The following is a 16302-nucleotide window of genomic DNA, read 5'->3' on the forward strand; positions in this document are numbered from 1 at the left end:
ACGAACCTCCGGCGAAGTCTGGAGTGCCTCGGCCAGTGGCTCCATGGCGATAGCAAACAGGGCCGGAGAGAGAGGACAGCCCTGCCGCGTGCCTCTGGACAACGGGAATGAGGGGGATATCCTGCCCCCCAGTCAAATAGCCGCCACCGGAGACCTATAGATAGTTTGTAGCCACCTGATAAACAGGAGGGGGAACCCCATCCGCCTGAGGACCTCCCACAAAAAGAGCCATTCCACGGAATCAAATGCCTTCTCTATATCTAGAGAGGCGACCACCCTCGTACCGAAGTTCAAGTGCTGTGTTTGCAAATTTGTAAAAAGCCTACGCAGGTTGACATCGGTGGACCTGTGGGCCATAAACCCCGTGTGGTCCTGGTCGACCATGGAGAGGAGGATGGGGCGGAGTCTGGAGGCAAGTATCTTGGTGAGAATTTTGAAATCGTTATTAAGTAACGCTATGGGGCGGTAGGAAGCGCACAGTTTAGGGTCCTTCGGAGGTTTATGAATCAGGATAATATGAGCTTCCACCATAGAGGGTGGTAGCGAGCCCATCTCCAGACAGTCATTGTACAGCGCTGTCAAGAGAAGGTCCAGGACACCAGAGTGAGTTTTGTAAAATTCGATGGGTAGCCCATCTGGGCCAGGGGCCTTGCCTCCAGGAATAGAGCGAATCACAACCTCCACCTCCTCCTCCGTGAGCGGTCGAACCAAATCCGAGTGCTCAGAATCCGATAACCAGCCCAGGGCCACCGGGTCAAGGAGCAGCTGCAGGTCCTCCGGCCGGAGATCAGCGGGAAAGGTAGTGGCATATAATTGGGAATAGAAGGCCCGAAATGTCCCCAAGATCTCCGCCGGGGAGGTGACAGCCTCCCCAGTGGGGGAGGTGAGTTCCGGTACCAGGGTGAGGGGGGCATCATGATGAGACATAACCGCCAACAGTTTCCCATTCCTGTCCCCATGTTCAAAAAACCTTTGCTTAGATTGGTACATGGACAGCCTGGTGACTTCAGACAGGTGGAGATGTAAGTCTCTTTTGGTCGCCTGCATCCCCTCGAAGTTGGCGGCCAAGGGGTCCCGAGTATAACGGCCAGAGGCCTCCTCAACCGCCGCCTCCAGGGCCAGACACTGCAGCTGCCTGCTGCACCTTGACAGCCTTAATAACCGAAATGTAGTGGCCTCTAGTAACCGCCTTGAAAGCATCCCACACCATTCCGGGAGAGGATGTACCCGCGTTAATGTTCCAATATTCCCGAATCACGGATGGGGTCTGAGCCACTATCTCGGGTTGGTCAATCCATTGGGCACTGAGATGCCACATGGAACTGCTATGATCACACCCCGAACGTATGACGACCTGCAGGGGACTATGGTCCGACAAGCCGCTGGGGAGGTACAAAACGTCCTCCACATCAGTTAACATGGACGGGTTAGCAAAGCCATAGTCTATCCTGGAGGATGTCTTGTGGATAGCAGAAAAGCAGGAGTAAACCTTCCCCTGGGGGTGTTTCCAACGCCATACCTCCTGGAGCCCGGCAGCCGTGGACCAGTGGAGAAGGTCCCCGGAGAAAGCCTTGGGAGGCGTGGGCCTATCAAGATCTGGGGAGAGGATGGCGTTGAAGTCCCCCAGGAGAAGCAATTTGGCAGGACAGTAAGCGGAGATTCTCTCCAGGATGGTGTATAAGACCTCAGCCTTAAACGGTGGGGGCACATAAATGCCCGCCACCACATACCTTTGCTGCCACATGGAGAGCACCAGCACGACATACCTACCAGAGGGGTCAGTGTGTACCGCCTCCACCACGCAGGGCAAGGACTTCCTGATCAAAAAGGAGACGCCTCTGGCATATGTGGAGTAAGAGGCATGGAAGGACTTCTGCACCCATGGTTTTTTCAGAGACAGGAGCTTGCTGCCCACCAGGTGAGTTTCTTGTAGAATCAGTATGGAAGGGCTGTAACGTTGCACATATTGAAAGAGCAATGCCCGTTTAAATTTGGAATTGAGACCCCGCACGTTCCAGGATAGCACGGAAAAAGTAGGTGGTTTATATGATGCCATCATGGAAGGTTATGAGAATGGACACCCCAGAAGAAGCACATGTAGTCTCAGTCACTTGGGGAGCAGCAAGGCAGAGCAAACCCATGCACCTAACAAGAACACATAAAAACAATGTAAGCCCTCCAGGGGGGAGAGCACAACACCCCAAACACATAGTTCTTACCCTACCGTACCCCGGCACCCCCAAAAAATGTACGGGGGAGACCGAAGACAGTTTAAACCCAAAACTAAGAGAAAAAGATATGAATAGGCATCGGCTGTCTAACCAACCAGGCCTATCTTGGGAGCGAGTCCAGTGGCGGGAACCTCGTCCAGGACTCCGGAGGGACCGTCACCGCAATAGTTCAGCACAACAGCGGAGGAACCCCCCAAAAACTACAAAAAAGGAAAAAAAAGGGGGAAGTATAAAGCGGTCTGTCCAAAATTGCCCACCAGCCTACAACAATGGCTAGCGAGCAACACAGAGTAGAAAATAGCACAAAAAAACAAAATATAGGGCAAAAAGGGAAAAAAAAACACAGTCCACCCGAGCTCCGTGGTGAGTCAGTAAGGACATAAGGGCTAATGGAGGATATAGGTGCGCCCATCCCCCGCAGGTAAGAAGGGACAAGGTCCTAAGGTCCATGAGAAACAAGTCCAGGAGAAGCAGAGTGTAGACAAAAAAAAGAGAGGAAAATGCAGGAGTCATTACAGGAATCCTCCTACCACATCCAGGACATCACGCAGCTGAGGGGACCCAGAGAGTAGGCAGTAATCAGGCAGCAGCACCCAGGGCGTCGATCCAGTCACTTGCATCCGAAGGGGTCTCAAAGAAGCGCACTGTTCCCTGATGGGCCACCCGCAGCCGACTGGGGTACAGCATACTGTACTGTACTTGATGTTCCTTTCCCGCATGTGACGTCTCACATCATTGAAGGATCTACGGCGTCTCTGCACCTCAGCGGAAAAATCCGGAAACAGCATCACTTTGGTATTTTCATAGGGCCGCAGCCAGGATCATATCCCGGTCTCGATAGTTCAGCAGCCGGACCAGGAACGGTCTGGGAGGAGCACCAGAGGGGCTCCTGCCTGTGGGCACCCGATGTGCCTGTTCAACCACATGGCGGGAAGGTTGTTCAGATGCAGCAGGGATTTGAAAAAGGCCTCCGCAAATGTCTCGGGGTGGTCGCCCTCCACCCCCTCCAGTAAACCCACCACACGCATGTTATTACGGCGTTGCCGGTTTTCAGCGTCATCCATCTTGTTCGTATGCGTGGCAACCAGGGACTGCAGTTCTGCGAGATGGGCGGAGCCTTGGCGGTCCTCCACCTCCCCAATCCGCCCTTCTGCTTCAGTCAGTCTGCCTCTGATTTTGTCCAAGTCGTGGCGGATTAGTGTGCATTCAGAAGCCACACTGTCAATGCGGAGCATTAGGGACGCTTTGCAACCCTCAATGGCGGCGAGAATAGGTGCCGTGATTGCCGCTGCCTCGACCGTCACGTCCGCTGGTGCAGGATGATCCGACTTGCGGTGCGCCTTCCATTCAAATCAATGGGCTCCCATGGGGAACCATTGATTTTGAATGGAAGAAAAAAAAAAACGTATAACGTGGCTGAACGTACTTCATCACGTTCGGTCGCGTTCGGTCCCGTTTTTGCGTTTGAAACGCCGGGAAACACACGTTCGAATGCAAATAATTGCGTTCCAAAAAACGTCCCTGAACTCAACTGCCTGCAAATGACTGTAAACGACCCTGTGTACATGGACAGATAAGATAACATGCAGGTGGGTTCAGGGGCTTCTGAAAAAAACGCCCAACTGCTCCTAAACGGCCATTTACAACGTCCCGTGTACATGGAGCCTAAAACTTCTCTGATGGTTCTGCAGCATACTATGTCTCAATTTTTGTTATTTTGTCAACAATGTTTGGATTAACATGAACATGAAGTAGACTATTAGGTACTGGATCTCTAATTGTGAATGTTCAACTAAGTTCTCCTTGTCGCAGATCAAGGCTTTTGCCAATTATCTGTGACTGTTTATTAGATACTACTGATAGTCTACTTTGTGCATGGGTTTCAGCTGTATATGGGCCATGATTTGGGAAGCTTTTATTATACGCACACGGCTTTAACTCTGACTATATGGGGTTGGCAATATGGTTGTCTTTATATGTAGACAACGTATGTATCTGTGTCTGGTTTGGGGATCAGGCCTCTGGGCATGAGCCTGACTGGGTTGTATCTGTATCTGTCCATGTATATGGATTTCCCAGGAGACCTAGCTCCTGAGGCTTCATCTGTCAGACAATCATATCCCACACATTCAGGCATTACTAGACACTAGGGATGCACCGAAATGAAATTCTTGGCCGAAGCCGAATAATAATAAAATGTTTGGCCGAAGGCCGAATACCGAACGCGGTGTTTTGCATTTTTTCCATTTATTTTGCCAATTTTTTGTCCTCTCTCTTGTCCTCTCGTGTCTCTCTCTCTCTCTCTCTTGTCCTCTCACTCTCTCTCTCTCTTGTCCTCTCATGTCTCTCTCTCTCTCTCTCTCTCTCTCTCTCTCTTGTCCTCTCTCTCTCTCTCTCTTGTCCTCTCATGTCTCTCTCTCTCCCTAAATGTTACTGTAGGGAATGGGATTCAGTGCACACTGCAGCCTTGTACCATAGGGTTAATGTTAGTGACACTGTAGGGATTGGGAAGGATGCTGGGAATGGAAATCAGGAAGCATGCAGGCAGCCTTGTAAATTTTAATTGCAGATACAGGGCACTGGGCAGGTCAGGGTTAATGTGGTAACATCAATTACTCAGTGACAGTCAGTCAGTGTCAGTGTGGACTCGATCAGATTATACAGTGACAGACAGTCTCTCATAGTGGTGGTGGTAGGAGGCTGGAGGTGGACTAGTAGGAGCCTGGAAAGGAGCACAGCCGCATACATACATTACTCACTCGTGCACTGCAGCCCGCCCCACACATTCAGTGAGTCTTACTCTCCTCCCTAGTTTTTTCAATGGCACATTCAGGAAGCCAATCACACCGTGAGTAGCGGCACAGCGGAACCAATCAGGTGTGCAGGCACGCGTGATTGGTTCGCTGTGCAGCTAATCACGGCGTGATTGGCTTCCTGAATGTGCCATTGAAAAAACTAGGGAGGAGAGTAAGACTCACTGAATGTGTGGGGCAGGCTGCAGTGCACGAGTGAGTAATGTATGTATGCTCACCGCTGAAGTGTCCCGGCTTCCCCTGCCTAACACGGAAGTCTGTGAGTCCTCCTGTCCTCCTCCGAGTCCCTTCCCCCTGTAAATATCGTGACCTCGGCGATATGAATATCGCCTACGGCCACAGAACGATAGTCAATATCATATCGACTATCGTTCAGCCCTATTATTCGGCACAAAATTATTCGGCCTTTTGACTTATTCGGCCGAACACCGAAAGTGCTATTTTTTCTATTTTCGGCCGAATAATGTTCGGCCGACGATTATTCGGTGCATCCCTACTAGACACATTCCCTGGGCCTGACACTGGTAGCTTATAGGACATGATTCCGGTCCTCTAGCTTCAGGGGAATATGGTATATCACTTATCTCCTCAAAAGCAATTGTGTTTATGCAGACATCCCCACAGTAGAGATGGTCTTCAGGTTATGGCACTATATAAGAGGGATTGCCTACACTAAGGATGTGGGGCCACTACATTATATCATAGTGTCTATACAATAGTATATCCCAGGCCAGGGCTGCAGAGGCAGCCAGGTCATTCACCCAATCATACAATCTCTCTCTCTCTCTCCTCTCCATTCACAGTGAAAAAAACACAGGGGCAGGCATCATAGTAACTGATCACTGTGATAGCCAATCAGAGGCTATCACAGTGTTCAGGTGACCCAGAACCTGGAGTTTCGGGTCTCGATCCTTAGTACAGGACCCAGGGCTCCTGGTGGGACCCCGGTCTTTGTGCTGGGAGATCGCTGTACGGTGCGCTCCCTGCACAGGGAGAGGTACGCACATATGCGGCTCACAGAAAAAAGCCCAGTCCAGTGAGGCTGCATATACAGTATCTCACAAAAGTGAGTACACCCTTAACATTCTTGTAAATATTTTATTATATCTTTTCATGTGACAACACTGAAGAAATGACACTTTGCTACAATGTAAAGTTGTGAGTTTACAGCTTGTATAACAGTGTAAATTTGCTGTCCCCTCAAAATAACTCAACACACAGCCATTAATGTCTAAACCGCTGGCAGCAAAAGTGAGTACACCCCTAAGTGACAATGTACAAATTGGGTCCAATTAGCCATTTTCCCTCCCTGGTGTCATGTGACTCATTAGTGTTACAAGGTCTCAGGTGTGAATAGGGAGCAGGTGTGTTAAATTTGGTGTTATCACTCTCACTCTCTCATACTGGTCACTGGAAGTTCAACATGGCACCTCATGGCAAAGAACTCTCTGAGAATCTGAAAAAAAGAATCTACATAAAAATTACCTAGGCTATAAGAAGATTGCCAAGACCCTGAAACTGAGCTGCAGCTCGGTGGCCAAGACCATACAGTGGTTTAATAGAACAGGTTCCACTCAGAACAGGCCTCGCCATGGTCGACCAAACAAGTTGAGTGCACGTGTTCAGCGTCATATCCAGAGCTTGTCTTTGGGAAATAGACGTATGAGTGCTGCCAGCATTGCTGCAGAGGTTGAAGGGGTGGGGGGTCAGCCTGTCAGTGTTCAGACCATTTGCCACACACTGCATCAAATTGGTCTGCATGGCTGTCATCCCAGAAGGAAGCCTTGTCTAAAGATGATGCACAAGAAAGCCTGCAAACGGTTTGCTGAAGACAAGCAGACTAAGGACATGAACTACTGGAACCATGTTCTGTGGTCTGGTGAGACCAAGATAAACGTATTTGGTTCCGATGGTGTCAAGCGTGTGTGGCGGCAACCAGGTGAGGAGTACAAAGACAAGTGTGTCTTGCCTTCAGTCAAGCATGGTGGTGGGAGTGTCATGGTCTGGGGTTGCATAGGTACTGCTGACACTGGGGAGCTACAGTTCATTGAGGAAACCATGAATGCCAACATGTACTGTGACATACTGAAGCAGAGCATAATACCCTCCCTTCGAAGACTGGGCCGCAGGTCAGTATTCCAACATGATAATGACCCCAAACACACCCCCAAGGCGACCACTGCCGTGCTAAAGAAGCTGAGGGTAAAGGTGATTGACTGGCCAAGCATTTCTCCAGACCTAAATCTTATTGAGCATCTGTGGGGCATCCTCAAATGGAAGGTGGAGGAGCGCAAGGTCCCTGACAACCACAAGCTCCATGATGTCGTCATGGAGGAGTGAAAGTGGCAACCTGTGAAGCTCTGGTGAACTCCATGCCCAAGAGGGTTAAGGCAGTGCTGGAAAATAATGGTGGGCACAGAAAATATTGACACGTTGGGCCCAATTTGGACATTTTCACTTAGGGGTGTACTCACTTTTGTTGTCAGCGGTTTATACATTAATGGCTGTGTGTTGAGTTATATTGAGGGGAGAGCAAATTTACACTGTTATACAAGCTGTACACTCACTACTTTACATTGTAGCAACGTGTAATTTCTTCATGAAAAGATAGGATAAAATACTTACAAAAATGTGAGGGGTGTACTCACTTTTGTGAGAAACTGTATGCATACTGTCCGCGGGAAGGTGTTAATTATTTCTTTAGTTTCACTTTTACTGAAAATAATTTAGTTACATCGAGCAGCCCTGGGTGTCAAATACACCCAAGTATGCCACATTTCATATTCTTTTATTTATTCTTATATCCCAGCTTACAATGTCTTGCGAGCTGTAGATGGAGTGATTATTGGCAGAGGTTCCCTGAGACCTGAAAGTTATTTCAAGGATTGGAGATTGAGAAAGGCGGCGCTAAACTGTTTTGATGAATTGCTCCCTGAACCCATCAATGGTCCTCCTAGGATTTGTGTATTACTGGCTGAGAGCTAATAAACTAGACATGGAATGTTTATTGAAAACCATTTAGATAGTAATAACCAGGCTCTTTTACGTACCTCTCTGCAGACTCACTGCTGCATTATCGCTCACTATTCTTCATTGTTGGTCACAAAAATGTAGCAGCTTAAAGGATAGGTTCACCCTTCAAAACATGTTACACATATATTTAGGGTGTAACATGTTATGAAAGAACCGGCCCCTGCTTTGACAGCTAGTGGAGGATCTTCTCCTGATCTGCTGATCACTGGTGCACTGCTTTACAGGCTCCTGCAACAAAAAATAATAAATGCTAATTTTTTTACCTGCAAAAAAATGTGCATTTATTATTCTATTTCGTCAAAAGGTGAACTTCTCCTTTAATCTGTCTGATTTATTTAGTTCCATTGCAGAACTGCCAACACTCAGATAGAACAGTGTTGGCGCTGAGAGAACTTTATTACATAGCTGTTTTGGCTAGATGTGGTCTTTAAAGCTGAACTAAATAGTCCTCCCCAGGGCCGGTGCTAGAATATTTTGCGCCCTAGGCAAGACCAGCTACTTGCACCCCCCCCCCCCCTCGAAAAAATTCAAACTTCTATGTGCAAAAATAAGTGCCATAAGATGCCAAAGATACAGCTCAATCTAGCAAAAAACAAACAAACAGCCCAATCCAGCAAACAGGCAGCCCAATCCAGCAAAGAGAAGATACATCCACTTATAGCAAAGATACATTCCCATGTAGCAAAAAGAGTCATCCCAATCCAGCAAAGATATATCCCCATTTAGCAAAGAGACAGCCAAATCCAGAAAAGGGACATCCCCATATAGCAAAGAGGCAGCCAAACCCAGCAAAGAGGCTTCCTAATCCAGCAAAGAGAAATCCCAATCCAGCAAAAAAACAAAACCAAATAGCACAGAGACATTTCAATCCAGCAACATACAAAACCAGAGTGCAGCAGTCAGGGTGAGCCCTGTGTTCACATCAGAGTCCACCCTTATATCAAAGTCCCCAGCATTACCTATACATCAGGGCTCCAAGAGCCCTGCCTTATCTCAGAGTCTCCAGTGTTCCCCTTACATCAGAGTACTCAGTGTTTTCCCCCGGTGTTCCCCATTACATCAGAGTCTGCAGCATTTCCCTTTACATCAGAATCCCCAGAGTTCCACCTTACATCAGAGTCCCAAGAGGTCCCTGGTACATCAGAGTCCGCAGAGTTCCCCCTTACATCAGAGTCTGCCGGGTTCCTCTTTACATTGCACGGGGGAACGGCACTAAATGGGAACTCTGCAGATCCTGATGTAAAGGAAAACTCTGTAGACTGTGATGTAAGGGGGAATGCTGCAGACTGTGTTGTACAGGGGAACTCTGATGTAAGGTGGTTTCTGGTCACCAGAACCCCCCCCCCCCCCTTACATCAGAGTTTAAAAGAGTTCCCCCTTTACAGTCTGCAGCATTCCCCTTTACATCATGATCTGCAGAGTACCCCTTTACATCAGAGTTACCTTTTACATTATGGTCCACAGTATTGCTCTTTACATCAGAGTTCCCCTTTACATCAGTGTCCCCAGAGTTCCCCCTTGCAGTGTAAGGGGGAACCCTGCAGCTACTGATGTAAATAGGAACTCTAAGTTAAGGGGGAATTCTAGGAACTGTGTTGTGGGGGGCTTTGATGATCACATCTCTGGAGAGTAGGTGATGTTGCAGTCAGTGACTTGTACACTGTGATCTCTGTCCCTTCCCCCTTCTGTGTGCAGAACAGGTTAGGAATCGATGTGTGAGGACACTCCTGCACTCCTCACTGACAGCGCCTGTGCCCTCTCCACTGCTTCTCCCAACAGACTGACTCCGACCCGGGCTCCTCCGCTCGCCTCCCTCCGCTAGTACCCTCACTCGCATGATTATCATCACTCACTTCCGGGCCAGCAGGCAGGTCCCCTCAGGTGGAAAGGAAGCTAGAGCGTGCAGCGCTAGAAGGCGGAGCAGCTAATAGAGGAATTTACAGCTTCCTCCACTCAATGTCTTTCTGCAGTCGATTGGTTGCTAGGATGCTAGGCGGGTCCAGCAACCAATAGTTCTAACAAGTAGGCAGCAGTGGCGGAATTAGATAGGCAGCCCGCCGCCATAGAGTCTACAGGGGGAAGCGGCCTCTCCCGACTTCTGTCTGAACGATGCACCTCCTACTATGCTGGTGCCGTCCCTGTTTTAAGGCAAGTCTGTGGTGGCCAGCCCAGTAAGCCCCTGCCAGGTGGCCCCGGCTGCGCCCTAGACGTCAGTGTGCCCTAGGCAGCTGCCTAGTTTGCCTAGTGGTAGGACCAGCCCTGGTCTTCTCTTGCACTGGGGCTGTGCCTGGACTGCAAGGGTTAACTGTACATTTAGTTTGGGTGCAGGGAGAAGCACTTTTTTTCTTACCCAATCCTCCATTACCTGGCAAATGGCACTCCCCTCCATTTTGGCAGTGGTCTGTTCCTTAGCGCCCTCACATCCAGTGCAGGGCTATGGGCTCTGCATCAGTCTTGATGACATCAGAGGACTTTGGCGCACTGGAGTGTGATGGAAAGGAGGCTGCAGCGACTCTCAAAGCAGTGTGAAGGATCCTGAGGATCAGGTAAGTAAAACTGCTTTTCTCAACAGCTAGATATAAATGAGCTGTGCACACACTGCAAGGGGGGACTTTCAGCCTTAAGAGAACCTGTCATTTTTAGATTTTAGACACCTATTTACTAGTAGTATGAAGTTAATGTAAATATAGAAACATCCATGTAAATACATGTAAGCAAAAAACACATTTTTATATTATTAGATTTCTATGTATTAGTATTTTTAAATTGTTTTGTCATTCCTCTAACTGTCCATGTCATGTTTTTGCATTTAGGAGAGAAACCTTTTGAATGTAGCGTTTGTGGCAAACACTTCTCACAGGTGAGATACTTTTCCTGGTTCTATTGAAGTGCAACTCAATGCAAAAACACCCATTTAGACTAATTATAAATTTGTTCTAAAATGCTCAATGTTTTATTCACAGTTGTTAGTGTTTAGGGGATTCACCAGTGTGGTGAGGCTGAGTTATACACTCACCGGCCACTTTATTAGGTACACCTTGCTGGTGTCGGGTTGGACCCCCTTTTGCCTTCAGAACTGCCTTAATTCTTCGTGACATAGATTCAGCAAGGTTTTGGTACATTCCTCAGAGATTTTGGTCAATATTGATATGATGGCATCATGCTGTTGCTGCAGGTCTGTCGGCTGCACATCCATGATGCAAATCTTCCATGCGATCACACGCAGCATACGCCTTCTAATAACCTCCAGACATGCATAATAACTTCTACACATCAGACCTTTTATTGGCAAAATTTCCGGCCGCGGCCTTTATTAATTGGTTTTAAAGTACACTTTTATTAAAACTTCAACTCTATACGAACAACCATATCACTTATAACTTTAACTTCAATACCATTTTTCAACTCCGCTATTACAGCTCGAGCTGAATTACCACATCTCAATATTCATTACACTGTCCCCCCTTTTCAAAAGAAAAGGTGACCCACCACATTAACAAGGCCGCGACAAGGGGGGGGGGTGTGTGTGAGCTCCGCAGTGTGTCTTTTCCAGTGACGACTGGCACCAAATCCTGCCAGGAACCCCTTTTTATAAGCATCCCAGGGTTTTCCAGAAATTTCTAGCCCTTAACCACTTGCCGACCGGTCACATTGACCGTACTGCGGCAAAGTGGCTCGATACCGTCCAGCGACGTAGACCTACGTCGTTGGACTCCTCCCCCTGTACGCCGGAGGCGCGCTATCGCTGTTTTCAGTCACAGTGGGAGTCGGGCCAGGGGCGATCGCCGCTGCTCTTCCCCGATCGTCGGGGAATCCAGTTTGGAGATCCGCCTGCTTGTGTAAACAGAGCGGGCGGATCTCCAAAGTGACAAGGAGTGACAGATTGCAGTGTTCAGCATAGCTGAACATGCGATCTGTCCCTGTGTCACTCAGTCACCTCCCCCCACACACGTTAGTAAGCACCAGGCATATATTAACCCCTCCCTCTCCAATGAAATTAACCCCTTCCCTGCCAGTGTAATTTTTACAGTAACAGTGCATATATATAGCGCTGATTACTGTAGAAATGTCACTGGTACCCCCAAAAGTGTCAAAAATGTCAGTCAAGGGTCCGATCTGTCCGCCGCAATGTCGCAGTCCCGCAAAAAAAATCGCAGATCGTCGCCATTACGCGTTAAAAAAAAAAAACACCAAAAATGACAGAAATCTTTCCCTTAGTTAGTAAACGCAATAACTTTTGCGCAAACCAATCAAAATACGCTGATTGTGATTTTTTTTACCAAACATATGTAGCAGAAAACAAATTGGCCAAAAATTTAAAAAAATTTTGATTTTTACATTTTTTTTGGGGGGGGGGGGGGGGAATTTCATATAAAAAAATGTTAAAAATATTGTTATTTTTTCTAAATAAACGCTCTTTTTTTGTTTATAGCGCAAAAAGTAAAAATTGCACAGGTGATCAAATACCACCAAAAGAAAGCTCTGTTTGTGGGAAAAAAAGGACATAAATTTTGTATGGGTACAGCGTCGCACGACCGCGCAGTTGTCAGTTAAAGTCGCACAGCGCCGAATCGCAAAAAGTGGCCTGGACGTAAGACAGCAAAATCCTCCGGTGGTAAAGTGGTTAAGGTCCCTACCTATCAGGTACAAGGCTCCCCCATTGACCACGCCCTCACCTGAGGGGAAGAATTGAAACCCCTTAGTTGCGGTGATCCCATAAGGAAAAGGGGGGCCTTGAAACCTATGTCCCCTTTTCCTCCCATTCCACCACATCCCACAAGTGCTCTATTGGATTGAGATCTGGTGACTGTGGAGGCCATTGGAGTACAGTGATCTCATTGTCATGTTCAAGAAACCAGTTTGAGATGTTTTCAGCTCTGTGACATGGTGCATTATGCCAGGGCTCGACAATCCCCGGGCGCCAGGTCGCATTTGCGACTAGAATTAGCGACCTGGCGCCTGGGGTGCCCTGCAGGATGTGTCCTGTCCCTTTTGCGCCCCCCACCTCCTCCTCGAGTGCACGGACTTCCGTGCCCGAAAATTGAGGCCCCGGCTTTTCGGCCTTCTTCTGAGGCTTCCAATAGGGAACTGGCGCCCTCTTGTGGTGGCCGGTAGTAATGACTGTTTCCACTGCCTGTTAATGGGAACAGATGAGAGGGAAGTTTTTACAGGTTTCATCTCCCTGGAGTGTGGTTATTATTAATTTATTTTTTAAATTTAAAAAAAATAAATAATAATTTTTTCTTTTTTTTTTTAATTATTAAAAAAAATAAAAATAATTTTTCTTTTTTTTTTCAATTATTATTATTAAAAAGAAAATGTGTATGTATGTATATATATATATATATATATATATATATATATATATGTATATATGTATGTGTGTATATATATAATATATATATATATAATCTTTTTTTTTTTTTTTCCTCATCGTCATGCCACAACCGAAGGCCCCTTTCACACGGGCTGTCTGATCAGGTCCGCCTGTCAGTTTTTCAGGCAGACCTGATCGAACCCTTCATTCTCCTCTATGGAGCAGTAATCTGCCGCCATCTGATCCTGTCCACCAAAAACAGACGGATGGTGGTTCTATTTTCTATCCACCCCGTGGATCGGATCAAATGGCATCGGATGGAAAGAGACAGACAGTCTGTTTCCATCCAATTGCGCTATAGAGGAAAGTGGGGTTCTAGTCCTCTTTATGTGTAAATTTAGTGTCCGTTTTACTAAATAAAGCTTGGTTGTTAGTTTTAAGAGCCCATTCAGACAGGGGCGACACGACTTGCTGGGGCGACCTGTGAAGTCAATGCAAGTCGCCTCCAGGTCGCCCCAAAGTAGTACAGGACCCTTTTTCTAAGTCGGAGCGACTTGTGTCGCTCCTATTAGAACGGGTCCTGTGCTAATCAATGGCAGGCGACCGACTGCGACTTGTCAGGCGACCAAGTCGCCTGACAAGTCGCGCTAGTGTGAATGGACCCTAAAAAAAAAAAAAAAAAAACTGGCTCCTAACTTTTTTAGCTGGCTCCTAGATTTCAGGCAAATTTGTCAAGCCCTGCATTATCCTGCTGGAAGGAGCCATCAGAAGATGGGTACACTGTACTCATAAAGGATGGACATGGTCAGCAACAATACTCAGGTAGGCCGTGGCATTTAAATGATGCCCCATTGGTACTACAGGACCCAAAATGTGGCAAGAAAATATCCCCCACACCATTACATCACCACTAACCAGCCTGAACCGTTGTTACAAGGCAGAATGGATCCATGATTTCAAGTTGTTTACACCAAATCTGACTCTACCATCTAAATGTTGCAGCTGAAGACTCATCAGACCAGGCAACGTTTTTCCAATCTTCTGTTGTCCAATTTTGGTGAGCCTGTGCAAATTGTAACCTCAGTTTCCTGTTCTTAACTGACTAGAGTGACACCCGGTGTGGTCTTCTGCTGCTGTAGCCCACCTGCTTCACGGTTCGATGTGTTGTGCATTCAGAGATGGTATTCTGCATACCTTACTGTTGCCGTTTTATCACCTCGAACCAGTCTGCCCATTCTCCTCTAACCTCAACAAAGCATTTTCCTCCACACAACCGCCGCTCACTGGATATTTTCTCTTTTTTGGATTATTCTCTGTAAACCCTAGAGGTAGTTGTGTGTGAAAATCTCAGTAGATCAGCAGTTTTTGAAATACTCAGACCAGCCCATCTGGCACCAACAACCAAGCTCAGTTTGAACTTCAGCAAGTCATCTTCACCATGTCTAGATGCCTAAATGCATTGAGGTCTTGCCATGTGATTAGCAATTTGTGTTATCAAGCAATTGAACAGGTGTACCAAATAAAGTGGCTGGTATATCAGTGAGGAGACAGGAGGAAATGTTTGAGCTGCAGGTCCTGAACAATGATGTCACCTTCTGGCTATACAGTGAGACAGGAAAGTGTAGCTGGATATCATCACAAGTCTTTTGGTAGGTAAACAGGTCACAAATGCTGAATGTATGTATTTTGGCTGTGCGTCTGGTAGGATTTATGTTGTACATGATAACATTTCTACTCTTTATATTTCTACGTTGCTGAATTTACCAGCAGTGACCTATCATTATTGAGAGTTCTGTATAATAATCCATTACTTTAAAATCGTACCCGTATAATTTGTTTTCCTGCTAACAGTTCATATGAAAAGCTGCAGGATGTAGGCTGTTATCAGATTGGCAAAGCAAGACTGTACATAAGAAACATTATACAGGTAATGTTGTATACATTTCAATTAACCCTTTCACGACTATGGGGGTCTTTGATGCCTAAATGCCCAGGCCAAATGAATAGGGTCAGCATATGTCATTTAAAGCAGCTGCAAACCCAGTCACTGGCCATGCATTAACTCCTATAAGAGACTCCTTAAACAGCTTCCATGTATTGTTGATAAAAAAAAAAAAAAAAGTATCAAAATTCCTCATCTTTTAAGCAATATCAGCAGTCATGTGGCTGTTTCTTCTTCCTGCTATTCTGAATACGGAGGAAGGGGGTGGAGCTTTGTGATGACACCGACATCACTAAACCCAGAAGATGTGAAAGTGGATGATAGCTAGGCTCCTAGCTGGAGCGGATATCAATCAATTACAGTGCTCCACCCTTCCTAGCCTGAGATGAGGAAACTGGAAATGGGAGATACAGGCACAGAGTTCCTTGGCATGGCATCATAGTTACATATAGTTACATAGTAGGTGAGGTTGAATAAAGACAATAGTCCATCCAGTTCAACCTGTGTAGGTGTGTGTGGCTGTAATAACCTCACATAGCCCTGAATGTTCTGATCCTTGAGATGTACGTCTAAGAGTCTTTTGGAAGCCAACTTGTTGGAAAAAAAAAGAGTCTTTTGGAAGCCACCATACTTCCCGCAGAAACCACCTCTTGTGGTAGGGAATTCCACAATCTTGTAGCCCTAACAGTGAAGAACCCCCCACGTTGCCTGAGGTTAAAACGCTTCTCCTCTAATCGCATTGTATGCCCTCTTGCAATCCCTTCGAATGAACAGCTTTGTTTCTAAGCTGAGATTTCCATTGAGATATTTATAAAATTTGCTATCATGTCCCCCCTCAGGCGTCTCTTCTCCAGGGAGAATAAATCGAGCGATTGCAGCCGCTCTTCATAGTTAAGGTCCTCCAATCCCCTAATCAGTTTAGTTGCCCTTCTCTGGACTCTCTCCAGCTCCAATTTCTGTATGATC

At 46.9% G+C, this 16302-nt stretch overlaps 1 protein-coding gene across 1 annotated transcript in view; it reads left to right on the forward strand.

The window, feature by feature from the left end:
- ZBTB49 (zinc finger and BTB domain containing 49) overlaps positions 1–16302 on the forward strand; it is a 130926-nt gene that overhangs the window by 39401 nt on the left and 75223 nt on the right. The window contains exon 4 of the mRNA XM_082264183.1: positions 10891–10937. Within this exon, the coding sequence (XP_082120309.1) occupies positions 10891–10937 (47 nt within the window). The remainder of the gene's footprint in view (positions 1–10890; positions 10938–16302) is intronic.

The sequence above is a fragment of the Pelophylax lessonae genome (assembly GCF_965119305.1).
Source record: "Pelophylax lessonae genome assembly, chromosome: 1".
Classification (NCBI taxonomy): Eukaryota; Metazoa; Chordata; class Amphibia; order Anura; family Ranidae; genus Pelophylax; species Pelophylax lessonae.